This window comes from Penicillium digitatum, chromosome 1 (genome assembly GCF_016767815.1).
Source record: "Penicillium digitatum chromosome 1, complete sequence".
Lineage (NCBI taxonomy): Eukaryota > Fungi > Ascomycota > Eurotiomycetes > Eurotiales > Aspergillaceae > Penicillium > Penicillium digitatum.
In genome coordinates, this window is record NC_089384.1 from 775,359 (window position 1) to 802,376 (window position 27,018).

General features: G+C 49.0%; 12 protein-coding genes across 12 annotated transcripts; 5 read left to right on the forward strand and 7 right to left on the reverse strand.

Annotated features, from left to right (window-relative positions):
• Positions 1–270: 270 nt before the first annotated feature.
• Positions 271–534, reverse strand: Pdw03_2586 (uncharacterized protein; the record flags this gene model as incomplete). Its single annotated transcript, XM_066100236.1, has 1 exon — positions 271–534. The coding sequence occupies one exon, from the start codon at positions 532–534 to the stop codon at positions 271–273; it is 264 nt and encodes an 87-aa protein (XP_065955636.1).
• Positions 535–1,582: 1,048 nt separating this feature from the next.
• On the forward strand, positions 1,583–2,487 carry Pdw03_2587 (uncharacterized protein; the record flags this gene model as incomplete). Its single annotated transcript, XM_066100237.1, has 4 exons — positions 1,583–1,618; positions 1,670–1,916; positions 1,975–1,981; positions 2,037–2,487. 4 exons carry the CDS (start codon positions 1,583–1,585, stop codon positions 2,485–2,487), a joined length of 741 nt encoding a protein of 246 aa, XP_065955637.1.
• A 1,435-nt stretch (positions 2,488–3,922) lies between these two features.
• On the reverse strand, positions 3,923–4,486 carry Pdw03_2588 (4-carboxymuconolactone decarboxylase family protein; the record flags this gene model as incomplete). Its single annotated transcript, XM_014681839.1, has 1 exon — positions 3,923–4,486. The coding sequence occupies one exon, from the start codon at positions 4,484–4,486 to the stop codon at positions 3,923–3,925; it is 564 nt and encodes a 187-aa protein (XP_014537325.1).
• Positions 4,487–5,193: 707 nt separating this feature from the next.
• On the forward strand, positions 5,194–6,776 carry Pdw03_2589 (Uncharacterized protein family UPF0615; the record flags this gene model as incomplete). The annotated part of the gene is made up of 2 exons (XM_014681840.1): positions 5,194–5,737; positions 5,803–6,776. 2 exons carry the CDS (start codon positions 5,194–5,196, stop codon positions 6,774–6,776), a joined length of 1,518 nt encoding a protein of 505 aa, XP_014537326.1.
• A 451-nt stretch (positions 6,777–7,227) lies between these two features.
• Positions 7,228–8,436, reverse strand: Pdw03_2590 (Acid phosphatase, putative; the record flags this gene model as incomplete). The annotated part of the gene is made up of 3 exons (XM_014681841.1): positions 7,228–7,297; positions 7,360–8,216; positions 8,425–8,436. 3 exons carry the CDS (start codon positions 8,434–8,436, stop codon positions 7,228–7,230), a joined length of 939 nt encoding a protein of 312 aa, XP_014537327.1.
• A 1,403-nt stretch (positions 8,437–9,839) lies between these two features.
• Pdw03_2591 (Fungal transcriptional regulatory protein, N-terminal) lies at positions 9,840–12,448 on the forward strand (the record flags this gene model as incomplete). The annotated part of the gene is made up of 5 exons (XM_014681842.1): positions 9,840–10,063; positions 10,136–11,258; positions 11,311–11,419; positions 11,475–11,800; positions 11,852–12,448. 5 exons carry the CDS (start codon positions 9,840–9,842, stop codon positions 12,446–12,448), a joined length of 2,379 nt encoding a protein of 792 aa, XP_014537328.1.
• Positions 12,449–12,936: 488 nt separating this feature from the next.
• Positions 12,937–13,460, reverse strand: Pdw03_2592 (Uncharacterized protein family UPF0390; the record flags this gene model as incomplete). Its single annotated transcript, XM_014681843.2, has 3 exons — positions 12,937–13,119; positions 13,231–13,312; positions 13,411–13,460. The coding sequence occupies 3 exons, from the start codon at positions 13,458–13,460 to the stop codon at positions 12,937–12,939; spliced, it is 315 nt and encodes a 104-aa protein (XP_014537329.2).
• A 2,951-nt stretch (positions 13,461–16,411) lies between these two features.
• Positions 16,412–17,281, reverse strand: Pdw03_2593 (Lipid phosphate phosphatase 2; the record flags this gene model as incomplete). Its single annotated transcript, XM_014681844.1, has 1 exon — positions 16,412–17,281. One exon carries the CDS (start codon positions 17,279–17,281, stop codon positions 16,412–16,414), a length of 870 nt encoding a protein of 289 aa, XP_014537330.1.
• A 361-nt stretch (positions 17,282–17,642) lies between these two features.
• Positions 17,643–19,803, forward strand: Pdw03_2594 (Nucleolar GTPase, putative; the record flags this gene model as incomplete). Its single annotated transcript, XM_014681845.1, has 3 exons — positions 17,643–17,740; positions 17,805–18,552; positions 18,967–19,803. The coding sequence occupies 3 exons, from the start codon at positions 17,643–17,645 to the stop codon at positions 19,801–19,803; spliced, it is 1,683 nt and encodes a 560-aa protein (XP_014537331.1).
• Positions 19,804–20,405: 602 nt separating this feature from the next.
• Positions 20,406–22,914, reverse strand: Pdw03_2595 (Ankyrin repeat-containing domain; the record flags this gene model as incomplete). The annotated part of the gene is made up of 4 exons (XM_014681846.1): positions 20,406–21,489; positions 21,544–22,110; positions 22,166–22,190; positions 22,242–22,914. 4 exons carry the CDS (start codon positions 22,912–22,914, stop codon positions 20,406–20,408), a joined length of 2,349 nt encoding a protein of 782 aa, XP_014537332.1.
• Positions 22,915–23,300: 386 nt separating this feature from the next.
• Positions 23,301–25,419, forward strand: Pdw03_2596 (Protein kinase, putative; the record flags this gene model as incomplete). The annotated part of the gene is made up of 2 exons (XM_014681847.1): positions 23,301–23,356; positions 23,403–25,419. The coding sequence occupies 2 exons, from the start codon at positions 23,301–23,303 to the stop codon at positions 25,417–25,419; spliced, it is 2,073 nt and encodes a 690-aa protein (XP_014537333.1).
• Positions 25,420–25,813: 394 nt separating this feature from the next.
• Positions 25,814–26,206, reverse strand: Pdw03_2597 (Fungal transcriptional regulatory protein, N-terminal; the record flags this gene model as incomplete). Its single annotated transcript, XM_066100238.1, has 3 exons — positions 25,814–25,822; positions 25,887–26,108; positions 26,183–26,206. The coding sequence occupies 3 exons, from the start codon at positions 26,204–26,206 to the stop codon at positions 25,814–25,816; spliced, it is 255 nt and encodes an 84-aa protein (XP_065955638.1).
• Between the last annotated feature and the right edge of the window lie 812 nt (positions 26,207–27,018).

Below are 27,018 nucleotides of genomic sequence, written 5' to 3' on the forward strand. Positions count from 1 at the left end.
TTATTACTAAACTATCGAACAGAGATCTTTCATCCCCTTTTTTCGTCCAAGATTGGGGTGTTTCGTCAGTCTACGCAGTTCGCAGTTGTCAGGCGGTAAGCTGGTGCTTTTCTGTATCCTCGGCCTTGCTCAAGATCCGTTTGGCAATCGACATTCAACAAAGCATGCGACTCAGTTCTCCCTGTGCTTCACGCGCTTCAAAGTTGCCCACGGCGTTCTGGAACGCCTCAAGTACCGCGCGGATTTTATCATCTGCTTGTTAAATGCAAATCATCTTGTAAAGCGACATGCTATAAAGGAACCCACGATCACCAACAAGAGCAAGGTGAACTCGGAGAGCACGGGATTGGAATTGTATGCCTTCCTCTCAGTTGCCGAGAGCCAGATGGCATAAATATTCACGGCTTCACACTCGCCGTTCTCGGTTCGTAGCCCGCTGTCAAGTTCACCACCCTCCACAATGGCATCCTCAAGCTCCTGCTTCTCGTTCGACGGGTTGTTGTCATCGAATCTGAAAATTGAGTAAGCCTCCATCAGACAAACCGAAGTATAAGAGTGCCGCTGTACTTCTCGTCTATTGAAAAGTGGTCTTTAGTAGGGTGTAATTTCCACAACTAGGACATGAAAAGTAGGGGCAAAATGATCGTTCTAGACAGATTTCAACGTTAGCCTGGGATAATCACCAAGAAGAGGTGGGAAACAAGCCAAAAGAGCGTTTTTGGCATATCCGATATGAAGGTACTATAGACCAAGTTAGCAAAGAAATGTGCCAGCCCTGGAGCATCAAGGAAACGTACGAAGGCTCTGGCGGCAATCTGGTAGAGATAGCTTCCTTGGTATTCTTAAAAGGTTCATATGGTTAGCCATGAACATCATGAATCAGTTGCATTCAAATGGAGACCTTCAGGGTAATACCGTACCGTAGCTAGTACCCTCTTTAGATATAGCAAGCTTCTTGTCGCGAGAGGCAGCATCTGAGAATGTAAAGGCCGATATGGCCCAAGGATACAGATCCTCGAGGAACTTATACCGGCTGGTCAGGCTGACGAGAGTACCCCTCTTGAGAGTGGAGACGGCAATACAATTTCTGCGAAGGGCACCCCATGCAATATCTGCCGTCGAAAGAGAATACCCCTGGTAGGAAGGACCGGAGAAGCAGGTGAGTATCCAGATGCTTTACAACCAAGTCCTAATTCTCCCAGTTCAACGGTAACACAGTCGGACCCGATGTGGGAAAGTAGAATACTAGCGGGTTTAAAATCTAGAATAGTTAGCATTGCTAACTCTTTCAAGGTCCTAGGGTTAAGAACTGACATTTTCCTGTATTTGCATATCCAGAATCCCCAAGAACGACATAACTACTTACCGCAGCGGTTAGAACAGAAAAGAATAAGTGAATGGCTGGTATTTCAACTCTGCAAGAATGGTGTCCAGTCATCCACAAGGCTATCATCAATCACGTCGTACATTTTCCGGAAGCACTAGGGAGCGAAACCAGGACAAAGATAAGCAAGAAGTTCAAATAATAGATGACCTCACCCTTTTCTTTATAGGGTTATTGTCACTATTTGGGCGTCGGCCAATGCACTCTCCATCGGTAGTAGTGACGAAGGGTAAAGTATGAGATAACTGCTTCTCGACTTTTACTTGAACTGACTTGAACCAACAGCTAGTGTTTTTTCCGCGTTACGAAGTTTCATACACTACTTTTTCCCAATACCATCGCTATCGAATATCGAATATCCCGAAAGCCTGGAAAAGATGGTGGGGCTGCCTAAACAAGCTCTCAGATTCGACCGCTACCAGCACGACCCAGCCACGCGACTTCATTAAGAATCCTTCCCTCGAGCCCACTATCTTTACTCTCGCAGCAGCAGACTTAACAACAACAGATGTCAATGGAATTTTTGGGCTAGGTGAAGTTCTAGGCCATAAACCATGGCAAATGCCCCTCCGCTAATTTCCCTTGGACAGGATTTTGGTAACTGGAACATCATTCCTTCATTATACCTTATCATACTAATTAATAGCCGCAGGACGTTGGCTCAGCAAGATTATGAAGCTAACTACGCTTCTCAAAGCCGACCGAAGCTCGTTCGAGATGCAAAACAGATGCCCTCCTCTTCGCCATCTATGACAGTCTCAAGACTGACGGATTTTTGGACTATGACCCAAAGGTCACTCTCCGATTCGAAACCACACTCAAATGGGGCCCAGTCACCTACCTTCATTCGGCTAAACAATGAAGGGAAATGGTCTTTGGTCTTGTACCAAGTTAGCCGTGATGGCTGGGCGGCCATCGCCAATGTGATAGCATATAGGGTGCTACAAGGGTACCGGACTGCAGCATCTCCGTTACGGTCAAGTGCTTCAACCAATCGCTTCGCGAGGCAATCGAGCCTGTCATCCAAGGCACCTCGAATCTTCTCTACCACCATTAGTGAGGCCATTGATGAGAAATCCGACTTCTTCTCTGCTGCTGGTTGAGCCTGGCTTTTCTGTCTGCCTAGGACATCTTGGATTGATCCCACTCTATTATTAGGTACCTCTATACGGCGCTCGGGATCAAATAATTATTACGATGAACTTGGCTTTTATATTACACATGAACAGTCAGCCACTCATGCGGCTTTTGTCCTTGAGGATTGAAGACTTCAATGATAGTTTTTGCGATAATCAACGGGATGACCACTAGTAGCCGGAAGATTTATGCATTTGCAAGTTATGTATCTTCCAATATACATTGCAAATTCCAAACTGGAGGATTATCTCGAGCGCCTTGAGACCCAAGGTGTCAAAACGGATTATAGTCGAGAGATTCTTTCCTTCTCCTAGATGCGACATTAACACTAGAGCTTGTTGACTAGGAAACCCTGACACGAGGATGTATAGCTCACCAGTTTAACATCCTTGTCGACAAGGAAAGAGAACTATGCGCACAACTCCTGGATGATAGGAATGATGGTAGTGACAGTCTTGTTCCCTACCCGAGCTGGGATGCTTGACTTCCCGCCCTCGGTGAGCAGGGCATTATCCTCCAAGATGTTATTGATGAATGAAGCTCTCAGAGAAGGTTAGCTTATATGCAGGCACTACATCCTAAGACACCCCAGGGAGTTACCAACGGGCGTTATGGGGAATCGGAATATTGCGTATTCCTGAATTTCGAACGAAAAAAACGATACACACCGGCGGTAAGACATAAACTCAGTCTCTGGTCCCATTTTAGGCCACCTTTTGTGTCGAGATTCTCGAAGCTCTAGGTGCAATTTGAGACGCAATGCTGATTCCACGAACGAAGCGGTTGGAAAAGGTCAAATACAGCCATCTGAAAAGCTAAATCTTCAAATTCAGCCTCGTGGTATGCCAGATGAGAGTTTTTGAAAATGTGCTAGGGAAATTTGACGTCTCCTCTTTTTTTCAAGGTAACTGTCACTATAGACAAAACGATCAGCATGTATCAAAGATTCGAAAACGGCCTGCCAATAGCGACACACCTAGGTGCATGAAATCAAAGCATCTCCGTCCATTTGTGGAATTTTTGCGAATTCGTGTAGTAGTTCCAGGGATAGTGCGCCATTACGCTGGAGCGTCCAGATCATGGCAAGTCGATTGAACCGCGGCGACCTTTAAAAAAGAAAAGAACCGCATAAAGAAAACCGAGAGGGTATACGAAGAGAATCAAATAGAAGAGAAGGAAAGTCTTCAAGAAAAGATAGGGTTGGCGCACGTTGCTTGGATGCATCACAATCTGCTGTAAATGTGTTGGATAGTCACAAACATTAGGCTGTAGTGCATCTAATTGCGCCTATGCATCAGGTTAGAGGACCTCGATATTGATACACATTACTATTGGGCAGACCTGTCAATAGCTCTGCTATAACAAGTCTATTTTCCCGGAAGGCTTGTAAACACCTACAGCTCAGTGTAGATGGTTCTTTTCGCCAACATCCAAAGCTACTAGAAAGCGACTAACACAATTATAAGCTGCAATCGTAGCGGTAATCTCAACAACCTCCCGTTCATTGAAGCACCCCTTTAGCTCCGCAAAAACCTCATCAGGCACGGTAACTGTCTTCGTCATAGCATCTGTATACTTCAGCACAGCCCTCTGGTCAGCACTCAAGACTAGCGACGCTGCCGCATCTGAGAAATCCGCTTGAGCATCGCCAATAACCTTCATTGCCTCTGAGCCCAATCCACCTTCCGTAAGCAGAGGGGCATGCTGTTCCCACTCAAACAGGGCGCCGTTGACCACTGCGACGCGGCAAATGGCTAGTTCACGGATGACAGTTGTGAGGGTGGTTCGGGTGCGGATTGCGCCAATAAATGAATTCCAGCCTTCTGTGACTGGGTAGGAGTGCAAGAGTGCTAGGTCGAGGGGGAGAAGCGGGTTTGGTGCTCGGCGCGCTTGCACGCTGGCTAGGATTCTGGCTTCGTCTGGTGTGCTGGTTGCTGGAGGGTCTGCAACGTATGGGAGACGCATGGTGGAAGGTATGCAATGGCTGTGGGTGATCTTTGTTGAAAGGTGGTTTGTTCAATGGCTGGGTTTGAGTAGTTCTGGGGTTTAGGTTTGATGTCAGTCGAGATGTGACTCAATGTGCTGTGTTTTGGACCAGGCAGCTGCTTTGAATGAGAGGCAAGTATTCGATACCTGATTCGAAGCTGCAAGATACTATTTTTGAGCAAATCTTTTATTGGTAACCCCACGCGGGTCCATATGGGGCGGATAGGTCAAAGCCGCGGGAGTCGGATTTGCTCTTCCGAGTTCCGCATTTTTGGTTTGAATTTGCTTGAAATCCCATCCATGTATGGACCTGTGAAGAGAAGACGGGAAGAAAAGATGTGAAGAAAAGATATGAAGATGTGAAGATGTGGAGATGTGGAGATGTATCTAGCTGACAGTGTACGGATTACATACATCTATACTGGGGTGCTTTGTACTATGTGGGGTGAGACATTCAAATTCAAGGCCCAGTTGGTCCAACATCTAATGTGTCGAAGGCATGCATTTCCTCTAGGAATTGAATGAAATATTCAAATCAAAGAGTGAGAGATTTGCATTCATCCGTTTAACCAGATTTGACTTTCCAGCTGCAGTCAGTGCTGTTGGTCTTGGCACATGACCTCCATAAGTTTAGAAGCGCCCAAGGTGTCGTCACCTCTCCTGAACATTGTTTTCCCACAACAAACATGCCTCCAAAGGCCCCTAAGCCCACCAGTGATGAGCTTCTAGCTCAGTTTGACGATCTTGGTCTTGACCAATCCGGCAACAAAGCATCTAAAGTCATCCTATCCGACAATGCCAAGGGCGGGCAGGAGGACATCCTGGCCGAGCTGGACCACCTAGCCACTCAGCGTCCAACCAGCGGACCAGGTACTCCGCGCCTGTCTTCCGATAAGCCCAGGTCATCTACACGATCTCCCCGCCCGAGCGCGACCATTGACCGACAACCCGAGGACAAGGCGTCAGTCCGCCAGTCCGAGGAGACCGGCCGGTCCTCACGCGCGGAAATCAAGCCAGAACAGCCGATAGCCGAGATTGAGAATGTTCCCACGCAACGAAAACCCGAGGAGGGTGCCGGCTGGTGGGGTGGATGGTCAGGAGGGCTGTTCGCAACGGCCACTGCGGCTATGAAACAGGCCGAGGCGGCTGTCAAGGAGATTCAGAATAACGAGGAAGCCCAGAAATGGGCTCAGCAGGTCAGGGGCAATGTTGGAGCTCTCCGTGATCTTGGTATGGATCCATCTCTCAAAGATGTTCTCTTCTACATGCAAACTTGAGCTAACTAGCTCACGCAGGCGGCGAGCTTCGAGACAGGGCAATCCCGACATTCACCAACCTTATCCACACCCTCGCTCCTCCTATTTCTTCACATGAACGTCTACAAATTCACGTGACTCACGACATGTCCGGCTACCCGGGTATCGACCCTCTAGTCTATGCGGTATTCTCGCGAGTGATGTCCCAAGTCGAGGGTGGAGACCTGATTGTGATCCAGCGGGGTCAGGAGTCATCCCCGAAGCGCGGGCTCGACGTTACCGGCTACATGAGCAGTGCTGGCTGGAATGATGGGCCCTGGTGGCGGACCGTCACACCCGGACAACCCCGGAGCATCTCTTCCGTGCGAGGTACTGTGGAAGGTTCCAAGCTTGCTCGAGCCAGCGCTGAGTCCTACGCTACCGAGTACTTCTCGTCCCGTGGCGGAATTGAAGAGGCGGCCAAGAACGCTTCGGAAGTCCTGAGTGAATCGAACCCGGTCCGCAGCAGCGATATCTTCCTGGCTATCCAGGCTATCAGCCAGACTACTTCCAAGGACCTCTTCCAGGCGGGCGCGATAAGCGATAAGCCTAGCGAAGGAGCTGTGGAAGCTGATACGCAAGAAGAAGAGATCTCTTTCGCGCTGTACCTCCACGACCCCATTCATGGGATTGCCTTCCACGCCATCTCTCAGAGCATCCCGCAGACATGGATTGAATGGCTCGATGCTTCGGTGCCAGCCCCCGAAAACCCTGAGACCAAGGATGCGAATGGTCAGCGTATTGTGGTGCCCGAAGCTATCGCTGAGGTCATCGAGAGTGGAGGTGTCGACCCCCGCGAGTGGGTTTCGGAATGGATTGAGGAAACTCTTTCGCTGACTACTGGTATTATCGCGCAGCGATACGTGGCCCGACGAATGGGCGTCGGTGAGGGGGGTGTTGGCAAAGGCAAGATGCGAGCTGAGCAGGCGTCGACTGTGGATAGCGGTGCAGGTGAAGCTGCGCGTGCGCTCTAAGACTGCTCTGATCTTTAATACCGAGCTCAAGAGCTGACGCTCTTATTTCAGCATCTTCTGTCGTCTATGTGATACACCCACTCACCTGCACCTGCACTAGCTCTTTTTTTTTCTTTTTGTGGCTATGCCAGGCTGTCTGATAACCATAATAACAGCAAATGCCCGTTGTGAAAAATCACTTAAACCAAGAATAGTTGGCCGCTTATGCAGCCTTGTGATGTCTTTTTCAGCTAGTCTTTTCAACGTCTCTTCAAATGTATGTGGAGGCGGTAAAAAAAAGCATACTTTGTGCCAGAGACCTTTGAAAAGAAAGGAAAATCGTGTATGCAATTCCAGTATATGTACAAAACGGAACAGTCTCCCTATCAACTACCATATTAAGTATTTCCGAAAGCCATTACGGGTATCGTTGGATCATCCACAGCATTCAGAATCTGTCCAAGAAATTAATTCAAGAATCAAGGTCCAGTGGTCCTTCAAGACCGGGGACATGCCAGAAATTGGCTCGGAGGGCAGTCACACTAAAAACAGCATTAGCAAACCCGGTTCCAGCAGCACCGCGCGAAGAGAACCCATCTCTTACCTCGTTGACCCATTGAGCACAGTGTGGGCATCTGTGCCGACCTCACTTTCCTGCATCGTCTTCTTCATATCCGACAAATCAGCTGACCACTTAAACTGCCGCTGTCTGGCAGACGCAGGGGCGTATCCATCAACACCCGTGCCGTTTGTCTCGCCGTTGACATGAACCCCATTCACACCATTCACCTTCTTTCCTGTCTCCTCTTCAGCATACAAGCATCCTCTGGACCAATAATACGGCAACGTGCGTGTGTAAATCACAGGCTTCTCCTCCACATCAAGAACCATAGGAACATTGATATTGTAAAGCTCGACCCGCTCATCCCAGTTCCCGTAAAGATGCTGCACCACCCTAACAGCCAGTCTCGCGGCCGCAGCAATAACATCATCAGGCTGCGGGTCCTTGCTACCAAACGAGATTGCAATACCACGCTTACCACAGAACACCGCCTCCAGCGCACCGCCTACCGTCCCCGAGGAGAGGTTGTAGATGGTGGAAGCATTGCGGCCGTGGTTCGGACCCGAAATGACAAGGTCGATGGGCGCGCGCTCACTGAATAGATTGTGCAGACCTAGTTGCGCGCAGCTGGCCGGTGTGCCGTTGCGGATCACCACCCAGTCATTCTCCGGGTCTGGGGATTCAAAGCTCTCGTCCCAGCTGCCGTCTGCGTTAAACGCGTCTGGGTGTACGTAGCTGGCTGTTAGAGAGGCTTCAATTAGGTGGGCTTTGCCAATCCAGGAGCGAGAGGCTGCCGGGATTGCTACGGAGACTTGGTGGCCGTTTGCTTCGAGGGTTTTGACTAGAGGTTGGAGGTATGGTGAAAGCTTGGTGCTTGGCGGACCATCGTCGTTGACGACCTATTTTGGGTTGTTAGTTCATTTCGACCTTTTTTGTTTTTCTTTATCTATGTTATGCAACGTATTGCTTGGGCGTAAGAAAGCCGAGTGCTTTATCCGGAGAAATATGCCGGATCTATAAGCAGATCCTTGCAGAAAATGGCTTTCTGTACATTTCGCCAAGGTAGGATACCAAAAGAAAAATCGCTTTGCCGGTGATCTCACGTACCAGGATGTGCATGACGGGAGTAAGCAGCGCCAAGGGCGTTAATGGTGAATATTCGAGATTTTGATTTAGTTCTTGGTTTTTTCACTTGAAGATTCCTCGGTGGCGGTTTGGATGTCGGGGGTTTTGTCCTTTTTCTAGTTTTTCACTCAGAAACTAAGAGAAGAAAGAAACGGTTCTGCACCCCGGAAATACTCGGGGTGCTGGACACTTATACCTGGGGGAATCAGGTTGAGGAATAAGCCATTGGCCACACCGAACTACACACCGGGGCATTGGGGGGGGGGGGGGGGGGGGGGGGTGGGTGAAGCTGTTCAGGCTGCGGGGACGGCAATGGTAGGGCCGAATGCAGCGTGCGGTGAACCAATTCGGTTTTGTTTCGGAGGTGCTGACCATGTGTTTTTCAATCATGCGACATCTTGGTAGCTCTGGAGGGAGACACATTACGTACTATATAACCCGGGAGCAGTATGTTGTAGAGGGTGAATAGGACCTGTATAGGCCGTTAATCCTCTGTAGTTCGTAGTCGATACCTCATGGTAAATTGATGATTCAAGTCCATTTAGGTATAGGGCTTAGCTACCAAGTACAGAGGTAGTATAGAAATGGATCTATAAACATAAGAATCGCCTGTAACTGCACTTGAACACGTTCTCAACTCTTCTCCTACCTCTCCGACTTTCTTATGCTTCTAGGGTTTGATGTAGTCAGATGTTTAACCAAAAGGGAAGATGAGGTAATCAGCCACCTTGGAAGACAGTGCTGCAACCTACACGGTAGAACATGGGCTGGATAGAACTGTTGATTTTTTTTTTTTGCAAGGATAAATATTAGAGGCTACATGTAATGTGCCTTGTGCTGCATTAAACACTGGCGGACCACTCACAGCACAGGGGGAGTGCCACGAACAGCTAATCTTCACATCTCTCGTAAGACCAGTGAGACCACCTTGCCGGAGATTATACCGCTATAGGGTATACAAGGTACAATGGCATAGTGAGTGACACTTGACCTACATGCTTCCTACATATCCAAGATGTATATCAAATGATTTAGAATTTCAAAATTAAAATCCAACCATCAAAATCTATTTTCATTGTACTCCAGACAGAGTACATCCGTGAATAAAAAAGGGAAATCCTAAAGTGGTCTGTGCCAGCAACGCGCTAAAGACGATCGCAGAAAATCTTGAGGTGGGGAATCCCGTCAGCCCTTCCACCATCCTCTGGCCCCTCAACTCTCTCTTGTTCAAGTCACTCCCAACTACTTCGTACATCTATTTCGAGACTCGGGCACGTAGCAACGTCTTCGTCCCTTACATAACTCATTTCTGCCCACCCACCTGAACCCGCAAAGTCTCAAAAGACTTTTTTGGGATCTTTGCTCAACCAGGTCGCCACCTCAACCTCTCATCCTGTATGGACTGTGGAAATACCGGGACCGCTGCGGGGATCGACCCCAAAATTTTGGACAATTGGCAAACCGAGGGCGCCTTTTCTGTCGCCTCATGGGAACATTTGGGTTATGACCAACCCCCCGAGTGGGACACCAGCCAGGAATCGAGCCAGTGTGATGCGGATATCGCGGACTTAGGTACCTTCCATGGTCCATTGGCCGGTGAATTCCGTCGTCTGGGGAACAGGTACGGAGATTTCTTCCTAATGTGAGACCGCGAAGCGCGATGTTGATGTGGCTGACACTTGTTTTATTGCAGAAAGCACGATGTAGCACCCGAGAACTTGAACTACCCCGATGGCTTTGTCGAGGGCACCGGCAGTGGTACACTTAGCCCCAAGACCATCCCATCTTCCGCCGACGAGAATTACACTTCGGACGAGGCTTGGCCACACTTTCAACTGTACAACTCAGTGAACGTGCCGATGGATGCCTCTCTTCTCTACCCCTACGCGAAAGGACCGAGCCACTCGAATGGCGCTGTCATAGTCGATGATGTCGGAGAGATGCCTCACGGTGGTTTCTCGGATGCCCCGGCAGAGGGTATCATGTCGTTCCAGCAGATTCCACAGTCCTTTCCCATGATCCCCCAGGAGTGGAATGAAGCTCAAAATAGCATTCCGGATAATATGTCTCTGCAGCAAGACTCCATACCACTCTCTGTGAATGCGCAGGAGAGCCCCAAGGATCACTCTCTGCGGGGGTTCCAGACTTCGATCAGATCGCTGGAATCGCGATGGCTTAATAGTCTGGAATCCCCACTTCCCACTCGACGGATCACGCCAGTCTCTCAAACTGCGGGCATACGAAACCCACAAATGGGACAGGAGTTCCAATTCAAATCTGAAAACTCTTCAGTGTCGGGCGATTTGTCGGGGATATACGAGTGCTCCTACTCCGCCACTAGCGAAGAGGCCCCGGCAATTGCGGATCGTCAGTTGGAAGACGACGATGTCCAATGGAAGACCTCCCCGCATGATTCTAGTTCACCGGAGGGGTCGCAACCGGCGTTCAAAACCACTGCCTTCATGGTGAGTGAGGCCCCCCTGGAGTCGCTAGTCTCCAATGTTGCCTCTGGATCAAGGGCTTCATCGACTGCTGGCCATCGTGCCGGTCGACCCGCACCACTTGCCATGCAAACATTGGCTACAGTCAAGAAACGCAAGGCCAGAAACCTGGCGTCAATGGACCAGGGCATCACAAGGCCGTTGCAAATTGTCCAGGAGGATGGCCAAGGCGGCTCCATTGCCTCTGCAGACTTTGTCTCACCCCCACGTGGCGCTCGTCGCAAGGGTCCATTGAGTATGGTTGGACGGGCCAATGCAGGCCTCCGCCGGAAAAACAAGGATACTTGTGTTCAGTGTCGATTGAACAAGCGCAAGGTAAGAATTCGCGCGTACCTTTTTGTCGTTCTTAAAGCTCACGTGTTTGCAGTGTGACGGAAGCGCCCCTTGCGATGCTTGTCGCCCCACACTTCATGAGCAGCCATGCGCTCGTGCATGCTTCTCCAGTATTGTCGAGTTTGGAACCTGCAATTACATCTGTAAGCATCGATCAACTCTCTTCGTGGATAGTTCAAACCAACTAACCCCGTCTAGCCCAACGAGCTGTCAACCACCCTACCATGGATGGTTCCAACCGAGTCCGGATGGAGATTCCATCTGAATTTGACCTCAGTCAGCTCTTGTCTTTGCTCGCCGAGCGCCAAGGGCGGTTCAACATCCGTGCCAGCCAGGCCTGGGGCTCTCTATATGTCCTAGACCTGGGAGAGACCTACAGGTTCCTGAAAACCCTGAGCGAGTATAACGGCAACTCCAAGTCCACTTTCCTAGAGTTCATCGACCGACGAATTGTCGACTCCAAGGACAAGTCTAAGAACTGGCTTTCCTGCCTTGTGGACTGTGACCCAATGAACCAAGCCTATGTAAGTGTGCACTGTCCCGCATTCAAAGGCATACAAACTGATTATCCCCAGACCCTCCTCTCCCAGTGGCACAACATGCCTAGTCGCGCCAAATATAGCTTCGTGTCCCTCGACCCAACAGGCGAGGAACGAACAATGGACATTAACAACCCAGAAGACCAACGAGAGATCCTTCTCGCAGCTCAACTCTCCCGAATCTTCTGTCGCATGCTTGAAGTCGATGGCTTCCGCAAGCTCGAACGCGACTTCTACAATATCAAGTGGAAGCAGATCTCCCACGAGACACACGTACGCTTCCTCGGCGAGCTCGGCCACATCCTGCTGACGCTACGATGGCGCGTGAGCTGGTGGAAGCGACTCGGCGACGGCGGCAAGACCCCGGATCCCACGCAGCAGCACTATGTCGACCGCGTCGAGCTGCTCTGTCGCATCCTCTACGTCTATTACACCTGTGTGATGGCGAAGCTGCCCTCCTGGTCGGCGGCCGATGTCCCCAAGGGCATCTGGTCAACGTATGCTGACTCGGAGAATGCCATCTGGGATGATTTCCCTTCGGACTCCAGTGATAGCGGCTTCCAAAGTTGGATGGAGCGTGGCCATGACCTGATTGAGCAGGCTGGCGTTCCGAGCCGCATCTCGAAATTTTGAGACACGGACGGCAGATCTGATCTGCGAAAATGGTTTGGATGGCAATGACATTGGAGTTAGAATTATAGATACCCTTTTTTGGATTTTTTGGATTTGTTTTGTTTTGTTTCGTTTGTTTCTTTTTTCTCTAGATTTCAAGGTTTGGATTTACCCTGGCTTTTACACACAACCTCCGCACTTACGATTTGATGATCTCGCGCACGGTCTATTCTACCCAGTCGATTTCCCCCCAATTTATACATAGAATTACTGTTTATAGACACATGTACATTGCTTTTTCATCTCTATTTTCTCTCGCGTCTATCTTATATTGTCTACCATTCTATCTTGGATGCATGGATATGTGTAGACCACCCAAGCCAAGAAGACAATAGAAACTGGGTATCGATTTCATGCACTCATGTAACGAGCTCTGTATAGACGGATTGCAAACACGACCGAATCAAAGAAGAAAAAAAAACACCTCAATCCATTAAATTTCCCGCACTTCAAGTCGCCTTCTTAGGACCAGACTTCAAACCTCCATCCTTGCGAGCCAAAGTCCCATCCTTACGAGCCGCATTACGCTCCTTCTGCAGACGATCCTTCTTTCCACCAGCCAGCAGCTCGAGGTGACCTGCCTTTGTCGCCAGACTGCGTTCTGTCATTGAGACGAGGCCGGATGTGAGTTGCTAAACAGTGGTGTTAGCGTTTCGCTCTTGTTGGCTTTCTTATCTTTGCTTGTGTTCCCATTCTCGTATTACAGAGCACGGATTGCAGTCTGGAAGCGAATCGGTGCGTACCTTGGTCAGTTTCTTCTGCTTGATCAGGCCGGCTTTCTTAGGCGCGACGGAGCGGACACCTGGTCTGGTGGTCTTGGCGGGCCTGGTGAGAGGCATTGTTAGCTGAGTTGCTCCTGCGTGAACAGATGGGACTATCGTCTGTGGTGAAATCGTGATTTTGTCCGCGAGTGGCACACTTACTTCCTGCCTGGGCCGGTGGGACCGACCTTTTTCAATGATCCTTGCACCATGGTTGTGTTGGGGTGGGTGGTGGAATCGAGAAAAATTGTATGTAGCACGACACAAGAGGAAGAAGACGAGGATTTGTAAAGTAGCACTGCCAGCAGCACGAAGTAATTCTGGGCTTCTATTTCTTTTTTCGGGGGGGTTGCCGGAGGGAAAATTGCTTATCGGCTTATCTAAGTCACGTGCACGATTGGTCGGGGCACAAATCTTCCGTTCCGAAGTATACATGTACATTTGGCGGAGGATTCTATTATTTATATTATTAGAGAAAGTAAAGATGAAGATGATAGAAAAAGACGAAGATCAAAAAAATTGAGGGCAGAGAGAATGTGAGAAAGACCGGACTTGAATTGGAACAATCCAGGTAGTGGAAGATCTTCGGCATTTCCCTCGTAGAACACACTGACTTGTTACCACTAGGCCACCTGCTGTTGGGGATACTAGTATTAGGGTTCTCTTCCTTTTAGCTTACATTTTTACGAAGTTCTTTTCTGTATTTGTGCATTAAGTGGCATGGTGCGCTTGATCTGTATCACAGATCTGTGTAAATGCATGGAGGAAATGATGTGATTGAATTATCCCATTTGATTCTTCCTTGCGGCAGTTTGAGATGCAAATTCAACACATATATTGATACTCATATTCTTGGCAGTGGCCTCAGGCCTACGCAAAGGATGCTTCGGTTCCGTTGAGGGACTTCAAAGATTGAAGGGCTGTTTCCGGGAAGTCGAATAGGAAAACCAAGGAGCTGATGCTCAAAAGATAGGTCATGATGCCTTCAAGCTGTACTATACTTATCAGCATGGAATCTCTCGAAAGCAAACTCTTGGCAACTAGCATAACCTTCCAACAAAGATTCACTGCCAAACATCGACCCCGGCTTGTTCATCCATCTCTATGCCAGTAAGCCGCCAAAGACCAAAGCACCGTATCCAGGTAGATGAAAGATAGCTCCACACACAAGCTTTGTAGCTCGCAGTTTGTAGAACGGGTGCCGAGTACTGGGGATATAGAAAACGCCGGGAAGTATAGCTCAGTGCAGCCATGGTCCTTCGATTTAAGACGAAGCTGCAGGGGCAATATAGAAAATGTTAGTATAGATGCCTTGGTAGCTCTACTCATGATGACACCCCGAGAAGCACAGAGAAAGACTTTCGTTTGATCTTGTGGATCATGGCTGTGGTTCGCATTTATAAGATCCTGCATGCAATGAAGTATTAGGGAGGTGGTGCTGTAGCCATTTTGGATTGGTTGATGTTCATCCTGCATTCTGTAATCAGTTGAATGTGCACAAAATGAGACTGGGAGTCTTGGTCCTTTGCATCCCATTATGGAACTAGATGTGATAACCCTATGCCCGATCAGGTGCCTTCCCTTTTGGTCAAAAATCGTCACCCACCCCAGTTTTTCAATCGCCTTCAGCCACAGGGAAGGTATGTATCTCCCCAATCCCCCACTTCTCTCTTCTTCTTCTTCTTCTTCTTCTTCTTCTTCTTTCTTCCTACATACCACTCCCGGTCCACATTACACATCGTGGTTACTGTTGAGTATCCTTCAATTTTTGACCTTCAGCTCCAGATTCATATGCCCCATATGTCTTCTGTCCAGTGAATGGGGAACCCTGAGGGCATTTATTGGAATCTTGATGCGGCTTAGCTAAGTCTGAAACTGTGCTAGGGCCTCGGTCCTAGTTCAATGGCACGAAACATGTCGGGCGGACCGTCTGAAAGGAGCTCCTTTAGGAACCGATCGGGCCGTTTTAGCCTCACCTCTGTGGACACTGACTGTAATTTCCCAAGTTCTCCACTGTCCGTCAAGAGCATCAACAAAATGAGCTCTGTTCTCATCTCCTTGTTTTTAATTTTTGGAACCTTTCCACAGAGATAGCTCTCTGTTGCCCGAAGATTTTTCCAAGGACACTTTGCTTCACTTCTTATAGACTATTGTCTTGTTGTGATGTCTCTTGTTGTCATAGTTTCTTGTCTTTTCACCGTTGGCTCGGTTGAACATCAATTTCCACGTTTGTCTTCTATCTTTCTTCTTTGTCATTGTGTCTTTGGTTAGAAATTAAGGCATGGAGCAACACATAACCTAAAGTAAGGCTTAACAATACCACACCAAAGGTCTCTTTGAAGAGCTGCGAAATAGAGGCGCTATAACACTTCCATGCGTGGTACCCACCTAACTAGGCATTGACCGAGACTAGAGAATGTCTACAAGAATATAGAGATTTGTTGTAGACAGATAGAAAATTGCAAGCACTAAACAGCATCAAATAGGGCTACTGGAATTAACCGAAGATGTCACCTGCCACAGACATCCCAAACTAGCGATTGAAATACGGAACTTGAAATTTGAAAATAAAACGAAACGGATGCTTTGGGCAACGAAAAAAATTGGCGGCAGAAAAAATGTCTAACAGGCCGTTCCTGCTAGGATTCATCCTGTGTCCGTCCAGTCTAGCGTAGCTTCTGCACAAAATGTTTGTCGATTTGATCGAAGGACTTTGAATGCCGCGAGAGATGTCTCCCCCCTCCCAAGTTGACGCTTTGGGCATGGCATTTACTGCTGCTGAAAGGCAAGAGTGGTTAATCTCTCTGAAGAAGTCCATGATGCTTATTAAAAAATGCGGTAGACAGCAGAGGCGGGATTCTCTCGTCTGCTCGGATGATGGACGCTTAAATTCAAGATTCATGTCGCTGATGGGGTTGAAGACCTTGGATGCGGCGTAGTGAGATATAATTGATGGTGGCAGGCTTCGTGAGACAGCTTCTTTTATTTTTGGCACGATCTCACCCTTCACTTGTCTCCACTCTCGGGGGGCCCATGCTCGCGTTAGCATTGAAGTGCAGCGGGAAACCGACTTGAGAAAAGAAAGGGTCTCAAAAGATCTCTTGATTTGAGCTTTGAAATGCTATAGCTTGATAGGTATTGTACATGATGCCAAAAACACCGATTACTCTCGCAGCTTACCTCCAGTAAGTGCCTCGCCAAGCTTCTTAACCCGCTCCTGAGAAACGTCCCAACGAACAGCCTCGTTGGCGCGGGTCTTGTTGGCAAGATTGAGAACAGTTGGGGGGTTACCCAAGTTCCAGATGTTCTCACCGGGCTGGTGGTCATTGCGCCACGCTGGGTTCTCACCCTCGGGGAATACCCGGTCGATTTCAGCAGTGAGCTGTTCCTCGGTTGTAATGAAAGTGCGAGCATTCACATACAGCGACTGGAGGTGCTCCTTACGCTCATTCTCCTTCTGTACCCGCTTGGCTTCTAGGCGTGCCCGAGAGAGCGCAAGGCGTTCCTCACGGTTGGGGTCGGGCAAAACTGGCTGTTTGTGAGGCATCATCGCCTCGATGATCGATGGCCGAGTGAGGCGCTCGTCCTCACGCTCGGGTTGCTGAAGGATGCGTTCCCGCCGACTCTGACTCTCAAGACTGCGGCTGACAATCTTTGCATCCGCGGACCTTTTGCGCGAGTACAGGTCTCGCAGACCGTCCCGCAGATTCTGTCTCCGCAGATCCGCCATCTTGTGCTTCCATTCCTGCTTCTCGGGGTTGCTGCTATTTGGGCTAACTACCCGTTCCGTCTTGGGGAGTTGTGTGACTGCATTGAGATATTGTATCCGGGGCTTGTCCGCTCGGCGGGCCGGGAAGAGCTCGCGAGGCACGGGTAAAGTACCCCTAACATGAGGTTTGCGGGGGTTGGTGGGCTGAATAATTCTCGGCACATCGATGAAGTGAGGCGATTCGGGCCCGACTCGCAGGTTGGAGGATGAAGCAAATCCACGGACCTGCACGGTGGCAGTCCGGCTATTGCGGAGGACAGACATGCGGCACAATTCAACCCTGTGACTCTATGGAGTGGTAAAACTGGCAAGGAATTATTGCAGAGTAAAAACGAACCAAAGGCCAATGACAGGACCTTTAAATGAGCTGGGACGTAACCTGAAGTTGATTACCGTATGCTAGGGAGGATACGCGGTCGAGCAAGTCGGAAGAAACAGAAGCGATTTTCCCTTGGTCCGTGCACATCAATGTCTTGGCGCCAAAAAAAAATAATTCCTTCGCCGCCTTTTAATTTTCTTCTTCTTCTCTTTGCTCTCTGCCACTCTTTGTGTTTGGTCTTGCCCTCGATTTTTTTTCGTCAGGCACCTACTTTCTCCCTTCACATTTCAACCCACAACCACTATCATGGGTACAGGAAAGAAGGAGGCCGCTCGTAAAGTGCGGCAGGGGCAGCCCAAGGATGGCATGGCAAACGTCAAGACCAAAGGTGAAAATTTTTACCGGTATGTGCAGCCTCAACCAAGGTCTCTATCATTCCCAAACTCCCAATTCTGACTTACCTCTCAGTGATGCCAAGAAAATCAAAACCTTGAACATGTTCAAGGATGGTACACCGCGCCGCAACGCACAGGGTGAAATCACAGTCGCCGCGAGTTATCAATCTCGAGAGGTGCCGACAGCACGTATCGAGCCAAACCGTAAATGGTTTGCTAACTCCCGTGTCATCTCACAAGAGGCTTTGACCTCGTTCCGTGAAGCTGTGGCGGAGCGTGCTGCCGACCCGTACCAAGTTCTTCTCAAGACCAACAAGCTCCCTATGAGCTTGATTCGGGATAATGACAAGGTCAATGGCCTGAAGCAACACCAGGCTAAGATGGCAATTGAGACTGCTCCTTTCAATGATACATTCGGTCCCAAGGCTCAGCGCAAGCGCGTTAAGCTCGGCGTGTCGTCTCTCGAAGACCTCGCTGGCGAGACAGCTAAGATGCAGGACAGCTACATTGAGAAGAATGATGAGGGAACTTATGCCGATGGCAGTGCGATCGTTCGCGGTGATGACACTGCCGCGGCCGAAGACCTGGGTCTGCTTACTACCTCTCGTGAATCTGTCTTCTCAAAGGGACAGAGTAAGCGCATTTGGAACGAACTTTACAAGGTCATTGATTCTTCCGATGTCATCATTCATGTCCTGGATTCCCGCGATCCTGAAGGTACTCGTTGCAGAAGTGTTGAGAAATACATTCGCGAGGAGGCACCACACAAACACTTGATTTTCGTTCTGAACAAGTGCGATCTGGTCCCAACTGGCGTTGCTGTAAGTTTCACTATTTCCCCTTTGCTGCCTACTCTATCCTTCGCCTCTTGCTTTGTTCTTTTGTCCTGCGTTTTTATGCTACCCCCCCGTTCCATCGCTAAGTCAAGGCCTCTTCCTGCGACTTCGGTCGTGCATAACTTCGGTTGTGCTTGTTTCAATGGAATTCCGTCTGTTACAGCTTTGGTATATTAACACTGACCCGCACCGAATTTCGTTATGAACCTAGGTTGACTTGCTTTCGTATTGAGAGCCTGTCGCAAAGGGCCAGCTGTGTTTTGTTTTTGAGTAGAAGTCTGCTTCTGCCTATTTGGTGGCTTTGTAGCAGACTTCTTAGTAACATCCCACACATTCTACTTTTACACAATGTTTTATTCATTGCTAGTGACTGGTTGCTGACTTTGCATCTTTGACTAGGCCGCTTGGGTTCGTCATCTTTCTAAGGACTACCCTTGTCTTGCTTTCCATGCCAATATCAACAACTCTTTCGGTAAGGGTTCGTTGATCTCGCTGCTTCGCCAGTTTTCGTCCCTTCATTCCGACCGTAAGCAGGTGTCTGTTGGCCTGATCGGCTACCCTAACTCGGGCAAGTCTTCCATCATCAATACTCTTCGAAACAAGAAGGTGTGCACAGTGGCTCCCATTCCCGGTGAAACCAAGGTGTGGCAGTACATCACCCTGATGAAGAGAATCTATCTCATCGATTGTCCTGGTGTGGTGCCGCCCAACGTAAACGACACCGAGGAGGACATTCTTCTCCGTGGAGTCTGCAGAGTGGAGAACGTTCACAACCCAGAACAGTACATTCCCGCTGTTCTCCGCCGTGTTCTGCCCCGTCACCTTGAGCGCACCTACGGCATCAAGCATCAGGAGAACTACCTCGACTGGCTCGCACTTCTTGCTCGCCAGGGTGGTCGTCTCCTCAAGGGAGGTGAAGCCGATCTGGATGGTGTAGCCAAAATGGTGATCAACGATTTCCTTCGTGGAAAGATTCCTTGGTACACACCCCCACCCAAGGGTACCGGAAAGGGCGAGAAGGACGAGGAGCCTGCCGACGGTGTCGAGGGCCGTGAAGGTCGCCTCGGCGAGATGCCCCGCAAGCGCAAGTTGGATGAAAACAACGAGCCCGCTGCCAAGGAAGCTGAGGCCGAGTCTGAGTCCGCTCAGGACGAGGCCATCAATGCTGATGACAGCGATAATGATTCGATCGCCAACTTGGAGGTCAGCGATGTGGAGAGTGGCGAGGATGAGTGATTGATCTATCGGTGTTCTCTACGGCACTCGAGTGTCATCTCCATCCCGCCCTACGAAAAATAGACAGCCTGCCGCCATGAGATCGGCTACGCCAGCTCTTGAAACAACAGAGCTTCTAGCCGAGTCATTTCTCTCACCATGTGGCTCTCCACCAGGCATTCGGCATGTGCTTTCATCGCACAGAAGTCTGAAGGCTGCCTTGCGACATGTCGCCCAGGCCTGAAGTGTGCCTGTCATCCAAAAAGCCGCGTGATGAACGTGAGCATACCAGTACATCATTTGTACAACCCTAGGAGTTCAGGTGTTTAAGTCACAGGCTCCAACTCAGATACCCGATTCGATGAGGAATCAAAATGAATGAAATTAATTCCGACATAAGCTCTTTCTCGCTCATATAAGTTTTAATTGGTGTCTTTATATTGGTATCTCGTACACGTGTCTCTATAATCAAAACTTGCACCTACAGCTTCGCCACCCGTGGACAGTAGGAGGCTCAGATGAGTCTGGTCATGGTCCCACCTGCGTACTTTTCAACCACGGGTTGAATCTGGGGAGAGCAGCGGGGCAGAAAATAGCGACACGCTTGGTCAAATCCATCTTCGCTAAGCAATTTCCGACAAAATGCACTGGTCTCCACCTTGTCCTTTCCACTGATCCTTCCAAGGTGCTGGGCGGTCCAAAATGGGACGAAGGCCATGGTAGCTTCGATGACGGGTCGGCACCATCCTCAAAAGATCAAGCACATTAAGCCCGCTACCTGGATCCCGGATAGATGGATTAGCTCCAGCACGCAGGAGGATATCCACGACCTCAAAGTTGAAGCGAAGACTAGCAATCCACACCGGTGTGGCCCCAATCCGTCCACCAGGGGCATTGATATCGATGTCTGGCTCGGTTGCGAGAATAGACTGGACGACTGGAATCATACCAAACGAGGCGGCGTAGTATAGAGGATGCGTCCCGTCAATGGCCACTGTATCACTCCTATTTGACTCGGCGCTTGTCTGCAACAACGCCTGCATCCATGCGCCATAATTGCCCCGACCGGGAAGAGACCTTGTGGCAAAGAATCTATGGATCATTTCATGCTCGGGGCCCCCAAAGCCGCAAGCAGCAGCATGTTGGGGCCAGAAGTTTGTGGCATAATTCATGAAGGGATGATTTTCTCGTACTTTGGCTGGGTTGTCGGGACTTGTTAGGTATCCCTGTGCGAAATTGTCGAGGCACAGGTACGTGAGACAACTGTGCATGGCTTTCAGGTCTGCAGTTGTAGGATCCAGGGCAAAAAATTGGACTCGAGATGACCGAATCCAATCAGATGTCAGAAAATCCTTAACAGACGCATGCGCCAGATTGAGATTACCATCTTTGTCTTCGGTGATGAGCCCTTGGCAAATTTCAAGAAGAATGTGTGGAGGGACAAGCATCATGTCCTTCTCAAGTGTTATGCTTGTCTCGTCCATAGCCACAATTTCGTTGAGACTCCTCAAGGTAAGAGGCCGTTTGGTGAAACTGAGCCAAAAGAGGGCCTCGTGAACAATCTTCCAATCATCAGGAGCAATTCTTTCCAACATGTTTGCATATGTTTCGCGCAAGGTCCCTGGGAGGGTTTTCAGGGCCTGTCGCATCGCTCTCACAGATCGCTGCGTGCTCAGGTTGTCCAATGAGAGCTGGACCCAGCGGAATCTGTGAAGAATGATTAGATTACAGAAAGCACCTTTAGATCGTTTCTATACTGACGATCCATCGGCATTTCGAAGAAGAGTAAATTCAATCTCCGCTTGGAATTCTGGTGCCAAATTTCTCAACGTACTATCAGTCTGGAGTCGGTGTTTGACAAAGGTACCAATGTCCCCTCGCGATTTTCCGCTTATGTTTAAGACATATACATAGGGGTGCTTGATGGAACTCATGGTGCTTGTCGTGGTTAGAAGCACACGGATGTTCGTGGATAGGCTGGCAAGCCTGAGAAGAGATGCTTCAAGAAGTTGCATGTCATGGCTTTCGTTGATTGCATCAACCAGAAGGACGATTTTTGTCTTTTCAGAAGCAGACGTGGCGATGGCTGCTTCGAGAACAGATAATTCGATAGGGAACCTGTGCGCTTGATTCTTTGGACCTTTCTTGTATACAGAGCGAATCTCATCCAAGATTGAAGGAATTGTGCTCGACAGCTGTGCCACAAGTGATCCTAGAACATTTCTTGCGTTCTGAGATGCAAAATCGCTGATTGTACAATAGAAATAAGCGACACACATGGATTGGCCCTGAGAAGCCATATAAGTAAGTTCGTCGGCAACTTGCGCACTGGTGAATGTCAGGTCAGATACAAGAAGCAACCCGATTGCCTAACAGAACTTACAACAGTGTAGATTTTCCAGTTCCGGCTTCATGGAAATATCAGTGAAATGTCCTGAAAAAGTGCAGTGGGTACATACATTTTCCCCAGAGGAAGAAAGCCCGATTTTCGTCTTGGTTGAGAAACGTCTTTAAATGACCATCGACAAACCATCTACCAGTCCCAATTTTATGTCTTTTTGACGCTCGTAGATGAGAGCTTTCGGGGTTCACAGGAGCTATCCATTGCAGGAGCTCTCTGTTAGCATATTGATTCCGCTCTTGAGCTCGAATCTGTAAGTCTTCCTTCAATGTGTTTGTCAGATCACGAATCTCATGCTGCATCTCCCGATCCACAGATTTATGGTCTGCAATGAGAACTAGTATCAACCAGGATTTGACTCTTTCTAGGCGGACCAGATGCTCACTGACTTGCGTCTGAGTAAAGGGCCATTTCAGATTTTGCTTGAGGCGCTTGAACTTGGTCTCCGCTGCTTCCAAGTCCATGAGTAAGGATTGGAGGAACTCATTTGTTGTATGCAACACTCTCGCCATGACATCGCGGTCAAACGGGCTTGTTTCTGATTTCTCCCATATAGGGGTATCATTCATCTGGGCCGTCAGGTGCTCCAAGATCCCCTTTAAAGCAAAGAGCTCTTCGCTGAGTTTTCGCACTTCGGACTTCGCCGTCTGCACCGTTTTGGCATATCTGATCAGGCTCGATAGCACATGGCTGACCTCTATTACAAGACCGGTGATAGAAATCGGGTCCATTGGGATCAAATCAGGCTGGAATTAGGGTTATGTCCACGTATTTGAGGTGAGCACCAGGCTATCTTGGAAGCGCTGTGTGCGTTGTGTAAGCTGTACCCCGCCTGGGCACTCATAGATCAGCCTAGCGTCGCAGTTTCGGCTCTCGTGAGGAGACCCGAATTGGGTATACGTTTAGCTGAGATTGCGATTTTTTTCTGGGATACGGTATAAATAGGCTTCATTCCACCTCATACTTCAAAAAAGAGTACAAATTAGGAGCATAAGGACGGTAAAGAGCGATATTGACCAAAAGTGTCACTATCCAAGGCTGCCCTGCGCTCACCGCCTTAGGTCTACAACGTCATTGGAGGGAGCTTGTACTCTCATTCCCTCACCTCGATGCCAGAATGCCCGTCGACATGTCTATGGTCCCTTACAATGGGGGAAACCTTGACGTTGTTTTGTAAGTGATTTTCAAAAAAGTGCTACTAGTTATCTAATCGGAGCAGGCGGCATAATGACTCGGTGGTTGTCTTTGACCGTGCTTCTCAGCAGCTCGTTCTCCGCAATACGTCAGACGAAGACATTGACAACATGGAGCTAGCCAACTGCCCATTCTGCCATCGCTCAATGCGTGATAGTAGTAGAGAACGACACTGTGGGGATTCTGAACCTGAAGGCGAATTCATTAACCCAAACTACTTTCGCATGCTCAACAACAGTCTCCCCAGTTCCGCAACATCCTCGACACCTCCTTCTCCAAGCCAACGCCTTGTTCAGCCCGCTTTCCCACGGGGGCCTATCAATAACAGGCCCGTCCAACCTGCCTCATCACCACAGCCATCGCCACAGGGAATATCCTCTGCAGCATTCAGTCCAGACTACTTCAAGAGGTTCTTCACGGAGGAACGAGTGTTGGGGAAAGGTGGAAAAGGGGTGGTGCTACTAGTGAAGCACGTCCTCGATAGTGTGTCTCTTGGTTACTATGCCTGCAAGCGTGTCCCCGTTGGCGACGATCATGAGTGGCTGGAAAAGGTCCTGGGCGAAGTGCAACTGTTACAGCATCTCTCGCACCAGAATCTTGTCTCGTACCGCCATGTGTGGCTGGAAAATGCGAAAATAACCACCTTCGGCCCTAGTGTACCCTGCGCATTTATTCTACAGCAATACTGCAATGCCGGCGATTTACACGATTACATATGTGGCCCTGTGCAAACCTCCACCACTGCAGAGCAATTGAAGGACCGCCTTCGCCGCAAATCCAAAGGCGAACCGGAGCCTCGAAACAAACTTAGGGGAGCGCGCACGCTTCAGCTAGACGAAATCTATTCTTTCTTTCGTGACATCACTTCTGGACTTCGTTATCTTCACGCCAATGGGTACATCCATCGTGATCTGAAACCACACAACTGCTTGCTTCACGAGACAAGTGATGGCATTAGAGTTTTGGTCAGCGATTTCGGTGAGGTGCAGTCTCAAAATTCAATGCGCAAATCAACTGGTGCAACCGGTACTCTTTCATATTGTGCACCTGAAGTTCTTCGTCAAGAATTTCCTGACGGACCATTCGGCAATTTTACGTTCAAATCCGACATTTTCTCCCTCGGAATGATCCTTTACTTTCTATGTTTTGGAGCTCTTCCATATGCAAATGCCGACCTCATCAACGAAGAAAAAGAGGACTTGGATCAGCTCCGTGCAGAGATCACCAGCTGGGCTGGATTTGATCACGCACGAGCTATCCGCTCCGATCTACCTGAAAAACTGTACAAGTTCCTAGAGCGCTTGCTCTCGGTTGATCCCAGCCGACGACCTTCAGCCGACGAAGTGCTAAATGGCATCCAAGTCGGTGCCAATCCAAAGGAAAACTTTCGGTTCCGAAAAGCCAGCTTGGGAGGCTCCGACGTTCCCGGGGCTCGAATCCGCCCATTGGATAGCCAGCAGCCACCAGTAGAACGATCACTCTCTCCTACCAAAACTATGCGTCGAAATCCAAAATCTTTCCATCGTGACTCGCTGTCTGACTCCAGTCATTTCCGAAGCAATGCGGCGCCTGTGTCTGAGACTAATCCAGAGGAGGGCCCTTCTGCTAGCTTAGATCAAGAAATGATCGTCCGGAAGCGTTACACTACTTCCTCATCGTCATCTCCAGCCCAACCTCCTCATGAATCATCATCGCCCTTTGATCCACAGCCTCAGCCTCAATCAATCCTTCAACAGCATCTTCTCCCACCCCCGCCGAGCCGATTCCCCATCCTTAATTACCTGGAATCTTGGAACCTGTTTCAAGTCTTACCAATCACACTCTTCCTCGTCAAGATCACAACCCTTCTTCATCCATGTTCACCGCTGGCCGTCAACCCCTGGATCCTTTACCCTCTCCTCCTCTCTGCGGCATTTACTTTAAGAGCCCGTAGCATTCAAACTCAGACCCTTGCCGTCTTTTTACACCTTCTGGTTGTAAGCCTGTGCTTTCGTCTAGGCGCCCTGTGTATCTGGCACAGAAATTCGGGGATGAAACTATGAGTATTTTGCAAGCCTTGCATCTCTTTTCTGGTCCTTTTTGATGTACATTTCCACCACGCTATCACGATGATGCCCCCTTTAATTTCTATTGTTTTTAAACGAGTTGATGAGAAATTCTAAGAAAGGCAAGCAGCCACCCTCACTGTATTGAAAAAAATGCGTTGATTGGATTTAAACAGCACACTCCAAAACCATATATGTTATGAGGTCAAAATTGGCGTAAATCGCAAGTAGTCAGGCAGCTTTGCTTCCCTGTCTCCGAAACCGCCAGCTCAACACTTTAGCCATGTTCGAAAGGGTCAAGTACTACAGGAACATCCGTAAATAACCCACCCGTCTCGTTGCTCGAGTCTAACCGAGGCACCTCGAGACCAGAGTTCTGGAAACATTGGTCCTAAAAGAGCTAGGAGAGAGGAAGATGATTAGATTTCGTTAATGATCATTTCAGTCTTTGTGAAAGTACCTACCCAGTCTAGTGTCTCAGACCCATCAATCATCTCTGACATCGACTTCATATAGGGTAGTTCCGGGCTCACTCGAGGAATATCCATAAGAATATCCATAAGAATATCCATAAACACAGCCTCATCGGACGAGAAAGCAGCCTGACGCTCAGCCACTTTACGGGCCATAAAGTCCAAGGCCAGCGACGCAATGCGAGCTTCTGGCGAACGATGGCTATCAACAGCCTAGATCTGTTGGGAGGACTTTGGTGCAGCAATCTCTCTCGAAACAAAGCCGTGGTTTGCGACTCGAGACACACGGATAGATCCAGACCGATGACCATTGCAGCTAAGAGAAAATCGAGAATTGTCAGTGAAGAAAGCATCCACTGGTCTTCTTGTAGATGGCCACCAGGTTAAAATGCTCGATGCAGGTCTGCTTGGCGGGCGAGGATTTCAAAAGCTGCATCTATACAGAAGCGTCGCGAAGACTCAAGTTTGGCATCTTGGTCGTTGTATCGGATATATCGTCGGTCCAGAACAATGAGTCCTTTCAAGTATAGGAGTTCGATGTTGCATCGGTTTGAAATTATCTCGGATGAATCCATGAAGGACTAGTATCTATCCGTTTCAGGAAGTCAGGAAGCAGGCTGTAAGCGCCTCTCATCTCGGTATTTAGAGAATGGGGTATCATATGGTGATGATAACAATTCAATCCTGGTTGTCTCAAAGGCATGCAGTCCTCTAGGTTTGGATAGAAGCTGGGTCAATCTCCAGGTAAGGATAGGAATTTGATGATGAAGCACCAAGAGGGGGACTAAGTGACAAGGCATTAAGGCGTGTTCCAGGTGAAAAGACCAAGTCCAGATATGAGTGCATTCGCTTCAAAAGTGATGTCGAGAGAGAATAAATAAACCACACCTCCATCTATCAATCCTCCAGGCAGTCGATACTCCCGTAGTTGTTCTGAACCTCCCTAGAGAAGTGCGAGCATCATACGAGTTCTCTCCCTTTCTGACAGAATTCAAGGAGTGCAGCCAGAGAAGCTCTCTTTTTGATCTTGGACATCAGTTGGTGAGTGATACCACGGCTTCCCATCTCATGAGGAGATAGGGGTATGCACCTTTTAACTTTTCTTGAGGGTAAACCCATAAGA